Source organism: Aspergillus glaucus, assembly GCF_001890805.1.
Source record: "Aspergillus glaucus CBS 516.65 unplaced genomic scaffold ASPGLscaffold_3, whole genome shotgun sequence".
Classification (NCBI taxonomy): domain Eukaryota; kingdom Fungi; phylum Ascomycota; class Eurotiomycetes; order Eurotiales; family Aspergillaceae; genus Aspergillus; species Aspergillus glaucus.
Genome location: NW_019170455.1, coordinates 1,131,504 through 1,146,076, shown reverse-complemented (window position 1 = coordinate 1,146,076; position 14,573 = coordinate 1,131,504). Strand labels below are relative to the sequence as shown.

Below are 14,573 nucleotides of genomic sequence, written 5' to 3'. Positions count from 1 at the left end.
GCCGCTTCGGATTCTGGCCCACTGGATCCGAATCCGCGCCATTGCGGATTCGGCGCGGATTGGCGCGGATTTTGCGGCTTCGCTGTGCCACTCTAAACTGAAGACCTCTTGCATCATAACCGAACACTGACAGCAGCTGCGGTGTTTGCAGCGGTAGCGCCCCTTCAACGTTCTTGACCAAGACATGGCCCTCAATAGCGCTTTGCAAGAGCGTCTCTCGTTCCGCCGGATACTTGGCGATGATGCGCTGATGGTTCGCATTTACATCATGAGGCATTCCGATACCTGTTGGAGGGAAGGAAGTATCTTGGCCAAGTTGATACCACGATGCGATGATTCTGAACAGTAAGCTGTGTCATGATACACATTGCGAAGAAAGCTCACCTTGTCACCATATCATCTAACCGGGAGGCATCCATGGTCCCATTGGCGATGGCATCTGTAAGGTTCAGGCCCCAGAGAGTGGTAATTGGCATCACCATATCCAAGCCAGCATTAGCTGCTACAATGCCAGCATGTTGGGCATACCAATCTGTTATCACGTATCCTTGAAAGCCAAGCTCCCCTTTGAGAAGGCTATTGAGTGTCTTGCTGTTCTGGCAGCCATATGAGTTATTAATGCGCTGATATGAGCACATGACTGATGCGTTCCCAGCCCGCACAGCATCTTGAAAGGGCCAGAGGTAGAGCTCATGGATTGTTGTATCATCAATGTTAGATGAGACCGACTCAACATTTTCCCCTTGAGCATCCGTTTCAGGGTTGCGGTGCAGTTCTTGCTCGTTGCCAATATAGTGCTACCCATGCTTGTTAGTTCTTTTCTTCTTAGGCCGAGAGATCCACACCTGCCTTGGTGCTTGCAGACACGCCTGCTGATTGAATTCCCTTGACTGTCTCTGCACCCAGTTCTCCGGTGAGGTAAGGATCAGATGAAAAGCCCTCCCAATTACGACCGCCTGTTGCAACCCGTCCAATGGGACCAACCACTGGACCTAGCAGCACGTGGACACCTTTATTGCGGAATTCCTGGCCCATATGCATCCCTCGCTGTCTAGTGAGATCCTTGCTCCAACTGTTATTGTCAGTATAGTGGAATCTCTTTGCCTGGACATCAAGAGGGTAGTATTACCTTGCGCCGACATGTATCCCGCTGGACCAGCCGTTGACATAGTCCGTCATTCGCTGCGTGTACATTCTTATTTAGAACAGCAGAAATACTGATAGGAGTTTTCAACATACCAATCCATTTTCAGCATCCGATTCACACAACCCAAGAAACCCCACGCGGGGAATGGCGGGGATATTCCCCATGCATCCATCATCCAACTTGACACCAGCTGTCAGGCTGACCTTTTCCTCTGGGCTCAGTTTCTCAACAAGATCTCGTGCCTTTCTATAAGCTGTGGCCCAGGACCCGGACCCCGTACCTTCCGCTGCTGGTAATCAGTAGCAAGTCTTAAGGCGAGGACTGTAATACGCACGAGACGGATAGACCGGAGGCGACTGGCCATAGAAGTAGCTGTCACTCGTGATATTCTCTGCATTAGTAGCGGACCAAAGCGAAAGGGCGTAGAGTATCCCAATAATGCTGGTTTGGAGCATTGTGACTTAGAAGCTGTGCTGTATGGCTTGCAGTCTCTTGGACCGGATTTCATCTCCCCTTTATACGCGCCCGGCGCAATAAACTGCCATTTATACGCCATATGTATCTTGCGTTGTTTCCCAGGTGGAGAAACGCAGAGGAGTACGCAGACGGTGGAAGGCTCCTAGTTGCCCGTTGCGCAACCTCGCGCACCGGCTCCTCCGCACATGAGAAAGCTTATCTACGCCAGCTGCAAAGGAATTAGTTGCCAAAGAGCAGAAGCTATCCTACAACGAGAGCTATGGTCTGTGCCTTCTTTACGACGGTGATGAGGTGCTGCGGCTGTACGAGTATGATATCTGTTTGGTTTTGGTTGGGCTCAAAACTCCGTTTTCTCCGTTAGTGACATATATAGTTGGACTTTGGGCTACTTTCATATGGAATCAAACTTTCAATGATCTTTCTATATTTCTTCTATTATCCGAATTATGACTGTGTGATGTTGAGCGGTGATAGCTGCTCCATAGTTTGTGTGCAATCAAGCATTCGGAGTCGCCACAAGAGGATACGAAAAAGTGAAGCGCCATCTACATTGAGTATCGCCATCATGGTTGAATGTGGCTTTAATGCCCTTGTGCCGGCCCTTATATTCTCTGTTAACAAGGTATCCTATCAGTGAACGCTAGATCAAACTGACACATTAAATAGCTCCAAATCTTGCGCCGCGTTAGTCCTTCAGCCTGTTCTGCGCAATACGGCTTTCCAACTGATGAATGTCATAGCTTTCGATTGGGCCTTTGGATGTCGGCGACATTCTTACAATGGCAAGAGCCATGGGACCTTGAGATTCATCCCAGGTGTAGGATGTCCCCTCATATTGCTCTTGCGGAATAACAATCTGCTGATAACTCCTCATTATTTAGGTACGAAACACAAATCAATGCGACTTCCGTCTACATGGACGACTTCTTCAGCGCTTACAGCGACGGGTCGAACCACACCATATCACCGCGTGGCCTGTTCATGACGAACGATGATGTTACCATCGGAGCGCACGCTAGTGGATTATTTGCTAATACCACAAACATTGCGCAGCTTTTGGCTGGCGACCCCGGAAGCAAGGCACAATCTTGGGGGAAGTCATACTCTGATAAGTACGGCAGTCATGTGCCTTTCTGCAGGACCAGCATGCTAACGAGGTTTTTCCATGTGCAGCGTCGACGTGGACATTTGACGCCAACGAGAAGAAAGAGAAGTACCGCGCGCTTGGAGACGCTATCTTCGTGGTAAACTTTCGCCTCTTGCCGGGCAACGAGGACAATTCATCACTGTTCAATGTGGAAGATCGCCTGAGTAAGATCGCCCCAGGACCTTATATCAATGGCTCTTGTCCGGGATAGGAGTGGGATAGGGGCAGAAGGATTACCTTGACCAAATCAGCATCGTTTCTGATATCCTCGAGTTCGTACAAGTCCATCTTGTACAAAATTCCCAGCATTCCCTCCTCATGGGATGGATCGCCGTCAAAGCATTGCCGAATTTTACGTCCAATTGTGTTGGTGGAAAGTGCAATCGTCTTTCCTATCTTCCGTAGCACTGAGAGGCCATTGTAGCGAGTATCAGGGCTGGCTAATGGGCCACGGCGGTCAACAATAGCCTGTACAACAGACAGAATCTCATTGTGCATGTTGGATGTCATGTCGGTTTGCTTGTAGCCACTCAATCGGCCGTAAGTGACGTTCATTGACTTCCAGATAAACTTTGAATAATAATCAAGCACACACGTCGAGATTCACGGTCGCGCATGGCTTGGATGGTGGAGCCCAACCAGCACCCTGATATCGGGATGAGCTACTATCGCTCCGCGCACAATGTTGGCAAGTCTGGTCTTGATTCAGGTACTTGAGATTCTGGGAGATTTTCTCAACATCCGCCTGTACCGGCATCTACGTCCCATTTTGGACATGGACATCTCCAGCCATGTCGGTCCGCGCCTGTTTTGAAACATGACCTTCAATTGCGGCAGATTCAGATTTGCGTTTTTCAACACTCCGGGGGGGCATTGTGCGTGTCCATGGTGAACGCTGATGTTGTTTTTTATTGCGGCGCGGCGCGTGTTAGATATCCGCTGAATGCCTGAGGCAGAATTTACATTATTTTCATAGCTACAATTTAGTTTGTATTCATGGCTTATATCTTGGTGAACTACCGTTCTTCCCAATTATGTAGACAACTATTGGCGTATCTCCCGGCTCATGGCTTGCCCGTCGAGCAGCACAGGCGAGCACGGCACTTGTGGAGTCCGGTCCATCACGCCTTCAGCGCAGAGAACCAACCACATATCGCAGTCTTAAGGCCAAGGGCAGAGCCCCGCGCTGGCCCAAGCTCCCGAAGCGACCTTGAGGTCATAAAATAACCCCGCCTTCTCTTCCTCCATTGCTCACAGTATTCTACTCACAGTATTCTTCTACTCACAGTATTCCTCTATTCTCTCTTCCATTCTTTCCATTAAACTCCCGCAATCATGTCTGGAAACACTAGAGCTTTCTTCGTGGTGCAGTACGCCGGTAAGCTACTCCCTGCCAGCTTTTGTGATATTGAGCTAACCGGTCTTTTTGCTCCTTTTAGGTAAGGTTGGCCGCATCAATTTCAACCTCTTCGAGCGTGACGTTCCTAGGACCGCAAGGAACTTCCGTGAGCTCTGCAGCGGCGCCCACGGCTTCGGCTACAAGGGTTCCGGCTTCCACCGTGTCATCCCCGACTTCATGCTCCAGGGTGGTGACTTCACCAACCACAACGTACGGTCCCATATCTCGATCCCGGATGGAGCTCAAACTGACAGAATCTTCAGGGCACCGGCGGCAAGTCCATCTATGGTGAGAAATTCAACGACGAGAACTTCCTCTACAAGCACACCAAGCCCGGCCTCCTGTCCATGGCCAACGCTGGTCGCAACACGTACGTTCTCCCCCCAAAGCGGAAGCAAGCACATCCATATTTTTGAATCAACTAACAATCCCATAGCAACGGCTCTCAGTTCTTCATCACCACTGTCGATACCCCCTGGTTGGACGGCAACCATGTTGTCTTCGGTGAGGTTGCCGACAGGGACTCCTTTATCGTTGTCAAGGAAATTGAGAGCCTTGGTACCGACTCCGGCGATGTCCGTGCGCCTGTCGTTATCGTCGACGCTGGTGAGCAATAGATTCGGACATGACCTCACGGGCTGAGGGATATTCATGACCATGGTCGGTTTTCTCGGTGCCAGCTACATATATATCCTCCATAAACTCATTATATGGAGTATCGATTATGTAGCCATTGTAGAAACCTCAATTTCTTAGAAAGTCTACAGTAGATGTAGGGAATGTCTGGTCGACGGTGGATTCAAATCGAAGGGCATAATATATTTAATGGCGCGAGTGCCCAGGGTAAGACGTACTCGCACTGATGCGGGGGAAAGAAAAGAAAGAAAGACTCTTGGTACATAACAATCGTCCCCGTCATCTTTACGCTCGCTTTCGGAATTGGAGGTGTAGCGGCGGCAGAGCCGTGGTAAATATATCCCGTGCCCGCCTCTCAAAAATTTCTCCCGTTTCTCCCGGTGCAAATGCTATATCGTACTGTTGGGCCAGGATGGACAAGGAAATACGAAGACTCATCATGGCCAGACTTTTACCAGGACAACTGTACGGACCTGCATATCAGGAGGGTCAGCATCTATTGCGATGAACTTTTGGAAATGGGCGTGGCCTAAATAATACCGAGCACAAAAGGAAAGAAAGGGGCTCCGTCTGTCCCCTTTTCCTCCCTCTTTTCAGTCCATCGTTCCGGGATGAACTGCTTGGCGTCCTTATAGTATTTCTCGTGGGTCTGGATCACTTGCGTGGGAACGAAAACATTGACATCGCCGGGAATGTGGACTTCGTCAACCTGTATTCCTTCGGCAGGCGTGACACGGTAACCCCCTGTCATGACAGCAGGCCGCAGACGAAGCGTCTCGTTGATAATATCATCAATGAACGTAATTTCCTTGACTCTATCATATCTCCAGTCGCCTGGACCGTCCGGCATCGCTTCATACAAGTACCGCTGGAGCTTGACCAGAACAGCCGGGTGTTTGGCGAGATAGAAGAGGGTCGAGGCCAAAGTTGTCGCCGTCGTTTCGCTACCAGCAACAACGAGAACGCGCGAATCTTGGTGAAGCGCCTCTTCGGACGGAGGAGCAGAGATATCTCCTTCTTTGTAGGCTTTGAGCAACCACGATACGATATCGTCTGGATATTTACTGGCATCCCAGACCTGGACACATCAGCCATTCCACTCTTGATTGTTTTATGTTGCCCGCGTACCTTTTTCTTCCGTTCGATTTCGTCCGCACACCATTTGAAAAAGCCGGTATAGCCCGACGTGGCCCCTGGTAGTTGACCAAGGAGGTTCAACAACCACGGGATGTGGCCCATGACTCCGGCAACAGTCATACTGTCATGGATACCCCCGATGGCAGGATGTTCAACTCCAGTGGTCAGATTCCCGAACTCCTTACCGAACCCGACTTCCCCCATGATATCGAAGCTCAAAAACATGGACCACGCGGTCGCATCGAAAGCTTGGTCCAAATGGGCCCCGATCTGCGCCGACAGCAAGTCGACTTTGGTCTTGATCCGTGACTCATAGGTTCCAAGTGCTGTATGTCGGAGCGATTCTTCGTTCAGCCACTACTAGCATTCTCACTCTGGAAGAGCACTTACCCTTAACGGATAATCCTCGATCCCATGCCTTCCGTCGTTTACGATGATCATCAACATCGCGGGTGTGATGAATGGAACATGACTTAGGATCCGTCGATACCTGAGCATACCACGTCGACTTGGAACACTTGGATTGGGGACTGAAGATCAACGACACAGCAGATTTCCGCACTATAGAAATCTCTCGGGGACCTTACCACACAAGATATATGAGACATGTTCAAAGAGATAGAACAGATTGTTATCTTACCTGTTCGGACAAAATCGCCGTATTGATCGTGCAACTTTCCAATTTCGACATTGTACTGTACGTCTTTCGCCGCAAGGTAAGCGTCGTGGAACCGGGTGAGTTTCGATCCCAGGGGTCCGGGAAAATGTTTCAGGCGATGAAAGAACAACCGATACACACTGATACTAAGCAACAGGCCGACATGGAACGAGGATGACAGGTACCCGATGCGCATAATAGTGTGCCATAATGAGAACTGAGCTATTGCCCAATAGACGTAGGCCGCTGCAAGCAAACTTAACACATGGAACCCCAACAGCGTATACATGTAATCTTCGGCAGGGAAATTGGTACGAAAGATGCTCAAATGCAGCAGGATCCCAAGACCCGCAGCTGCGGCCCCTTGACTACCTAGACCGGACTCTAGAGCTGTTCGGAATTGCATGGCGCTCATCGTATTCGAACGGTCACCAAAGTATGATATGTCGGATTGGGAAATATGCTCAAAGTCAAAAGCGGGCACGGATCCTGACCAGAAGCCAAGAGAAGCCCCGGATCATTTAAGCAAACATATCCCCGCTTAACTCGTACCAGCCGCAGGATTGGCAGGTGTGCGCCGTGGCCAATCAGGGACCCGGCAGTCGGGCTCACGTCAGACATGCCTTCGAGTCAAGGAAGCCATTCCTTGCGTGATCTGTCAATATCCGAAGCTGCATTTCATTCGGCCGTTGGCATCTGTCATCTGCGTCCGAGGGGGTTGGGGACATTGGGTCGGATGGCCAGTTAGGAATGGTTAAACTCCACTCTTTCTCGGGAATATGCGTTCGTTCCACATCGGACCGGAGATCCGATGCATCTTGGCTTGGTGCACGGCCGGTCTTTCCATTTTAGAATATTGATAGGTACTCCGGATCATGTATCAGTTCAACAGCCTATATGACCTGTCTCAATAACATTCGCTCTGTCTCTCATTGTCTTCAATAGTTTTTCCAGGGGTTTCCATGGCTCAGTCCCGCGGATCCGTGTCCATGGATTTGAAATGGGGTATTTTAAATTATCGCCATGGAACTTTTTCCACGCGAGAGGTTGCTGCAGACAAGAAACCGTTGTCGGATTTGTCCCATGCTTCCTTCTTTCCCTTGACAAATTATGGCCATCGAGAACCTCCAGCCGTTGGCGTATGCCGTTGCCACAATTGCTTTTGCCTTGGGCACCTGCTCGATCTTTCTCCGGTTGTACTGTCGATGGCGGCTCCAAACGTTCGGCTGGGATGATGGCATGGCTGTCCTTCTATTTGTAAGTATCTCACATATGCAGTCGAATCCTGCGAGCAGAGCTTATACTAATGTATCTCTTTACGTTAGTTCGTCAATGGAGTGCAGCATGCCATTGTGTACATTTTCTTGTACAATGGATCTGGAAGGTGAGTAGTACACACACCCTCTCTCTCTCTCTCTCTGCGATTGTGGGATATTGACTGGAAATAGACACCTCGCTGAATTACCAGACGGACAACTGCAAAAAGTGACCAAGGTACGAAACTCAGCCCCCAGCAACACAGCAGCGGTCTGACAAGGAGTACAGTGGCTATTCGTAGAGGAGATCTACTGGATGTTCCTTCATTGGACCATCAAGCAAGCGTTTCTCCTGTTCTATCTCCGACTGTCGCCTCAGAGAGGCTTTCAGATCGCCGTCTATGTCACGATGGGCATCAACGCCTCCTTTACCATCGTCAACTGGATGCTGGGGTTCATGCAATGCAGACCGATGGACGCCATGATCCATCCAGAATTGTATCCCAACGCTCAGTGTCTCAGCCAGTATGTCGTCATGATGGTTCCAACTGCACTGGTAGGTTTTCCTCCTGAACAGATCCTCAACATTTTGCTGACCATGATCGCTATTCTAGAATGCCTTTTCAGATATCGTTATCCTTATTCTTCCAATCCCGACAGTACTGAAGCTTCGAATGAACCCTAAACGAAAGCTTGCTGTTCTCGGAGTCATTGGTTTCGGTTCCCTGTCTGTTGTCACGGCGATGTGCCGCTTCGCTCTTCAGGTCCAGATGGTTGAAAATCCGGACACAACGTACGTCTTGGGCCGTATGCTTATAGCCGCATCTATCGAGATTGAGGTTGCCGTCATCGCAGTCAATCTTCCGGCATTGAAGACTCTCTTCACCAAATTCGTCGGTGGCTCGACTGTCGACAATTCCGTGAGTGGTGGCCACAAAATGTCCGACTGCAAGATCAGTTCCAACAAGAACTCCAAGGGCGGCACTACTCTATGCGCTTCGCAGAATGATTCGAAGGCGCGCAAGGATCTCGGTGCTACTTTGACCGGGTCCGAAGAAGACCTTCTCCGGATGGGAGGTGGAGGAGAAATCACGGTGACAACCAACATCGACGTTTGCGCGACACATGTCGGTGACCAGGTGAACGAGTATCCAGACATCGGTTTCCCAAAGTCGCAGAACTCGAGGAGTGACATTCAGTCATCGCCTTCATGATTCGTTTGATGTAAAGTATCTGACTTTTATTTGTACAAAAGCCCGTGTAACATTCTATGGACTCGCATCCGCGTCCATTCGTTGTAAATAGATTTTTAATAAACATATTAACATTCAAGTATATACTTCTTTGCGCGCGAATGAAACTACTCTGCGTATTCGTGATTTGTCGAGCTATAAAATTGCCTGCTGAACGGATATATATGTAGCAACCGGAACCGCAGTTATAGTCGTGATTGTGTTGACGTATCCTCATTCATTGCACTGTCGTGTAGCCGCTCCCAGTGACGATCAACCTACCTCGCAATTAGCATCATCCGGCTAATACAAGCACTTGTAGATACGGGGACCTTACATCGTTGATATGATCATAGCCCAATAATTTCGGTGCCAGACCCGGATCTCGCCAGGCCAAAGCCTCACCTTCTGGGGTCGGGACCATCTGCATCTTTCGGTCCCGTTCCTCCTGCTCAGGTCCATCATGCAGATGATACAGATACTGTTGTACGTTCCCCCTCGCCACCACCATCTGCGTGCGTTGTTTGCGACATTCTTCGAAAACCGATAAGGCATGGCGTTGCTGTTCGAGAAAATCGGGGGATTTCTTGGACACACCGCGGTAGTCTGGGAGTCGGGAAAGGCATTCGCCCAGTACTGCCCCGTCTTCGAATGCCATTCCGGCTCTGTGATACGTCAGATAAGGGTTCAGAATAAGCAAGGTGGGTGGGTTTACCCCGAGGCCAAATAAGGCAATGTGGCGTGGACAGCATCGCCCAACATCACCCACGTTCCTGAGGGATGTGTCCAATCGTATTCGCCGTATCGAATGCAGAGTCTCCATTTGTGGACAGATTCACAGAGTTGGAGAAGTTTTTGAATACTATGTATGAATCCTTAGCGATTTATTCCATTGGACAGCTTCTACATAGCGCACCGTGAATCCCATCCTTTGAATAAAGAGCACATCTCTTTCACATTGCCTTCGACCGTTGAAGCCAATGACTCTTCGGGAATGTCGTCCGGGACCAAGAGAACCATGTTAAAAAGTTCTCCATCACGAAGAACATAGTTCACTAGTATTGTCAGCAAACGCCAGTAGCTATTAGTAGGTACAACCGCCTACCTGCATGAGCATCCGGTCCCAACCAGTAGTTGACTTGCGGATCCGTCACGAACACTTCCAGCTCCGGATCTTGGAGCATTTTTTCCGTTGATAGAAGCAGACGATACGCCAAGTCACCTGTATTAGTCGGAGGATCCGGCCGTCCCAAGAGCACCTGTGTCAGCTTTCCAAACACCCCGTCAGCACCGATCACCAGATCGCCTGTCCATTTTCGGCCATCTGCACAGATCGCGGTTGCCGTCGAGTTGTCCGTATGAACTTGAACGTCCACAATGCGGGCATTGCATATTATTTGTCCTCCCAGCCCCTGAACTCTCGCAACGAGGCACTGCTGGAGGTCCGCCCGATGAAAATCGCGATACCATGTCCCGGGGTACTGTTTCTCGGATTCGTGGAAGTCAAGTGACGATATCAGGTTTCCTTTCCAACCGAGAAAGTTGCACATTCGTGGATAAGTCATGTGCGGCGTTAGGGACTCTTGCAGACCCCAGTGTTGCAAGATTCGCGAACTGTTGGGCAGTACTTGTATACCGGCACCGACTTCGCGGATCTCATGTGTGGCTTCGAGGATGTGGACATCATGACCGGCTAGCAGACAACTGATCGCGGTTCCTAGGCCAGCAAGCCCAGCTCCGACCACGATGATCTATTACTGTATCAGCGCGGTCCAACCCACACCAGGAGTGAACGAACCTGCAACCGACATTCCTCTTCTCGGGACTGCTTTTGTTTCATCGGAATTGGTGATGACATGTTGCTAGAAGCTCTTTCTCAATAGATGTTCTTGTCACATAACATCCTGAAGAGCGTATCTTCAAGGGATGTGAATTGTATTAATCCGTGACGACGCGCTTGGAAAACCCCACGGAATGCAACGGGGATACCCCAGATATGCATGACCGCACATGACGATAAGATCAAGAGTGTACATCCAAGAGTGGGGGTACTTCTTGATAACGTTGGTTGTTATCGTACTTCAGAGCGATATTATGAAGTTAGGGACAGTCCTAATGCCCCTCGGTCTGTATAACTGTGTCTCACCCCGCTGGAACGAATCTAGGACATACAGTTCGCAATGTCGAGAGTAAGACACCCAAGAACAACGACCCGACTACACCCACTGAATCCCTAGTTTTCGTTGAAAGGCCGAACTGCTTTGGTTACCGGAGGCGCTCGCGGATGTGGCCTTGCATTTACGCAGAGCTGTGCTGAAGCCGGAGCCGACGTGGCCATCTTTGACGTTATTCAGCCAGACGACACATTCCGAGCCTTGAGTGAGCAATACGGTGTCCGGGTAGCATACTACGAGTCTGGACTTCTTACACTCGGTCTCTGGTTTCGGTTGCTGACGGTTTATAGAGTTGACATATCTTCTGAGCAATCACTCCAAAATGGCTTCAATCGGTTCAAGTCCGATTTTTCCAATGCGCTCGATATCTGTATCCCATGTGCCGGAATCAATCGTCATCGCCCCTTCCTCGAATTCTCGTACCAAGACCACCACGATTTACTGTCCGTCAACGTGTTGGGATCATACTTTACGGCGCAACTGGCAGCTCGACAGATGATCGCAAACGGTACGCGATATGGGAGCATCATTCTGGTGGCCAGCATCGCCAGTCAGCGGGCCATTCGAAGCCAACTCTGTAGTGCGTACTGTGGCTCCAAAGGTGCCGTGAAAGCCATGTGTCCGGCCATTGCGCAGGAATTGGCACCTCATGTGAGTTTCACCCTGCCGCTACATTGCATAACGACTGACGAACAGGGAATCCGTGTCAATTCGATTTCACCGGGCTACGTGCAAACGGAAATGACCGCCGGCGTAAGTACCCTCCGTGATGCAAAGGACAACTCTGATAACTCCTAGTTCCCCCAATTGCTTGAAAGTTGGAAGGGAGAGATCATGCTGGGCCGAGTTGCTGAACCAGACGATCTCCGGGGCGCGTGTATGTTTCTGGCGAGCGATGCCAGTGCGTACATGACGGGGCAGGATATCGTTGTCGATGGAGGGGTGACTCGGTGGTAGTAACTGAGGAGTAGAGCCAAAAGATATCTCCAAGGTCGATAGGCATTCGGTTCAAAAGTGGGGGTCGGCAATTGCACCGATGTCAGTAAACAAGAGCAGAGTTACTCAAATAGAACGCATCTCTTCTTCTACTATGCTCAACCGTATAGGAACTATTCGCAATTATGGTTCCAAGTGCAAATTATGAAGGCTTCCGTGACAATGGGTCTAGCAACGCGACCAGTGTTGTCGTTGTGGGTGCTGGTCCATCTGGGCTAATGTTGGCGTAAGTCATTCTACTTGTGCTACCAGTAAAACGGACTGATCGAGCAAGGTGCAATCTCGCGAGATTCGGAATCAAAACAATTGTCCTCGATGAACAGCCCGATAAGATATCGACTGGTAGGGCCGATGGAATTCAGCCCAAGACTATCGAGACTCTCAAACAGCTGCGACTCGCCGATTCCCTTTTGCGTGAGGGTGCGCGCGTATACGATATTTGCTTTTGGGTAAGCCAGCAGAGCAGAGCCTGTGGAATGAGTCCTAACTCGGGGTTTGAATAGGAATCCACGGACGATGCTCCCCTCCATCGAACCGGTCGCAAAGTGCATTATCCGGATCATCTTGTCGGAGCTACGGATCCCTATATCCTGCTGGCTCATCAAGGAATGCTCGAGGACGTCTTTCTCCGGGACATGGCCGCTCGCGGTCTGGCTGTTACCCGAAACAGTCGATTCTTGTCCTGTAGTCGCGTCCCGTCCAGCAATCGGTTGTGCGTGAGCTATCAAGATCTTGCGTCTGGCACCATCAAAGATATCCAAACCGACTACCTCATTGGCTGCGACGGCGCTCGGTCACAAGTGCGGCAGTCAATTCCAGACGCGCGGCTTGAAGGAGCCCGGACAAACGAGTCTTGGGGAGTCTTGGATGGTATGACCGAATCGAATCGGACAAGGACAAAAAGTCACTAACTATTCGTAGGAGTGATTGAAACAGACTTCCCTGATCTCTGGAGCAAAGTCGCCGTGCGCTCCCATACAGCCGGTTCGATTCTGTGGATTCCTCGCGAGCGCAACATGACCCGGCTGTACGTCCAGCTCAGTTCGATTGACGGTGACGCCGTTGACAAAACAATGGTGACGGCAGAGTATGTTATGGAGCGCGCAAGGGCCGCCATGCATCCATATCGGTTGGAATGGTCCAGTATCGGTAGGTTGCCATCGCCATTCTGGAAACATATCTAACTGGGGTACCAGAATGGTTCGGCAACTATGTAGTTGGACAGCGAGTCGCCAATCATTTTGCGGATCCCCAACTACAGACATTTATCGCCGGTGATGTATGTTTACCGCTGCTGTTTTCGATGTCTTCACCATGCTCACTTTCACAGGCAGGACACTGTCACTCAGCTCTGGCAGCCCAAGGCGCCAACACCAGCATGCACGATACGTTCAACCTGGCGTGGAAATTGAATCTCGTAATTCGTGGCTTATCAAAACCATCCTTGCTGTCGACGTACGAGGAAGAGCGGCAGAAGATTGCAAGTGACCTTATTGCTTTTGATGTCGGACACTGCAAGGCCTTTTCCCAGGGCGACGAGGCGCTAACCCGGAACTTCGACGAGAACATCCGCTTCATCTCCGGCATAGGCGCGGAATATGCAGCGGGCGTTCTTACAAAAGTGGACGACGACGAAATTAGCGTGCGTCAAAGTCTCCGTCCGGGCGCCTTGTTGTTGCCATCTCGAGTGACGCGATATATCGACGCCAACCCGGTCGATATCCAACTGGACATTCCATTTTTGAGCCAGTTCAGGATATACTTGGTTGTTCCGGATATAATGAAAGCCAGGCCGTTTCTGTCCGCACTTTGTACTGGCTTGGACGCGTTTCTGCGCCGTCTATCGCCAATGGTCGACAAGTCTTACTCGGACATGCCCCGAAGCGTCGCGCAGTCTGATACGTTTCTATCGTCCCAGCGATATACTGCCATCTCGCAGATTGCTACTCTAGCCCTTGTCACCGCGACGCAGAAGTCTGCCTTTGAGATTCATGACCTTCCAGTCCCACTGCAGCGTAGCCGTTGGACGGTATATCTCGATGACACGACTTCTCCCGGTTGTATTAACAAGTGGGCCAGTTCGCTCACGAACAGTGAAGCGGTCGTTGTGAATGTGAGACCAGACGGATATGTTGGATCAGTTGGACGGTGGACTGGTGCTGATGATGCAGCGGTGGGCGAAAGAGCGGCCAGATGGATCGAAGATTATTACCACGATGTACTGATGTAGACCTAGTGATCTAGCGCACTAGAATTACTCCATCTTACATTGTTTGGATCGTCAACGCAAGCCAGTTTATAAGCCAAAGTTAAG

The 14,573-nt window shown here is 50.3% G+C and overlaps 7 protein-coding genes across 7 annotated transcripts; 4 read left to right on the top strand and 3 right to left on the bottom strand.

Annotated features, from left to right (window-relative positions):
* Positions 1-106: 106 nt before the first annotated feature.
* Positions 107-1,602, bottom strand: ASPGLDRAFT_118909 (glycoside hydrolase family 3 protein; the record flags this gene model as incomplete). Its single annotated transcript, XM_022539998.1, has 6 exons — positions 107-338; positions 385-797; positions 844-1,072; positions 1,130-1,182; positions 1,240-1,433; positions 1,482-1,602. Coding segments are annotated over 6 exons (1,242 nt in total), but the record flags the coding sequence as incomplete, so codon positions are not given.
* A 436-nt stretch (positions 1,603-2,038) lies between these two features.
* On the top strand, positions 2,039-2,396 carry ASPGLDRAFT_1010564 (uncharacterized protein). The gene is made up of 2 exons (XM_022539407.1): positions 2,039-2,308; positions 2,365-2,396. Exon 1 carries the CDS (start codon positions 2,082-2,084, stop codon positions 2,259-2,261), a length of 180 nt encoding a protein of 59 aa, XP_022404639.1. The 5' UTR covers positions 2,039-2,081; the 3' UTR covers positions 2,262-2,308; positions 2,365-2,396.
* A 1,433-nt stretch (positions 2,397-3,829) lies between these two features.
* On the top strand, positions 3,830-5,240 carry ASPGLDRAFT_43034 (uncharacterized protein). Its single transcript, XM_022545728.1, has 5 exons — positions 3,830-3,981; positions 4,053-4,149; positions 4,211-4,380; positions 4,434-4,540; positions 4,607-5,240. The coding sequence occupies exons 2-5, from the start codon at positions 4,107-4,109 to the stop codon at positions 4,785-4,787; spliced, it is 501 nt and encodes a 166-aa protein (XP_022404638.1). The 5' UTR covers positions 3,830-3,981; positions 4,053-4,106; the 3' UTR covers positions 4,788-5,240.
* Positions 5,092-7,007, bottom strand: ASPGLDRAFT_32418 (cytochrome P450; the record flags this gene model as incomplete). The annotated part of the gene is made up of 5 exons (XM_022544171.1): positions 5,092-5,279; positions 5,347-5,884; positions 5,935-6,269; positions 6,334-6,525; positions 6,584-7,007. The coding sequence occupies 5 exons, from the start codon at positions 7,005-7,007 to the stop codon at positions 5,092-5,094; spliced, it is 1,677 nt and encodes a 558-aa protein (XP_022404637.1).
* Positions 7,008-7,711: 704 nt separating this feature from the next.
* Positions 7,712-9,071, top strand: ASPGLDRAFT_32417 (uncharacterized protein; the record flags this gene model as incomplete). Its single annotated transcript, XM_022544170.1, has 5 exons — positions 7,712-7,858; positions 7,927-7,985; positions 8,050-8,095; positions 8,147-8,413; positions 8,472-9,071. The coding sequence occupies 5 exons, from the start codon at positions 7,712-7,714 to the stop codon at positions 9,069-9,071; spliced, it is 1,119 nt and encodes a 372-aa protein (XP_022404636.1).
* A 224-nt stretch (positions 9,072-9,295) lies between these two features.
* Positions 9,296-10,947, bottom strand: ASPGLDRAFT_32416 (uncharacterized protein; the record flags this gene model as incomplete). Its single annotated transcript, XM_022544169.1, has 6 exons — positions 9,296-9,367; positions 9,427-9,754; positions 9,805-9,951; positions 10,006-10,144; positions 10,195-10,840; positions 10,888-10,947. The coding sequence occupies 6 exons, from the start codon at positions 10,945-10,947 to the stop codon at positions 9,296-9,298; spliced, it is 1,392 nt and encodes a 463-aa protein (XP_022404635.1).
* Positions 10,948-11,269: 322 nt separating this feature from the next.
* Positions 11,270-14,489, top strand: ASPGLDRAFT_32415 (uncharacterized protein; the record flags this gene model as incomplete). The annotated part of the gene is made up of 10 exons (XM_022544168.1): positions 11,270-11,278; positions 11,327-11,914; positions 11,960-12,016; positions 12,062-12,205; positions 12,370-12,485; positions 12,534-12,708; positions 12,763-13,129; positions 13,181-13,408; positions 13,456-13,538; positions 13,590-14,489. 10 exons carry the CDS (start codon positions 11,270-11,272, stop codon positions 14,487-14,489), a joined length of 2,667 nt encoding a protein of 888 aa, XP_022404634.1.
* Between the last annotated feature and the right edge of the window lie 84 nt (positions 14,490-14,573).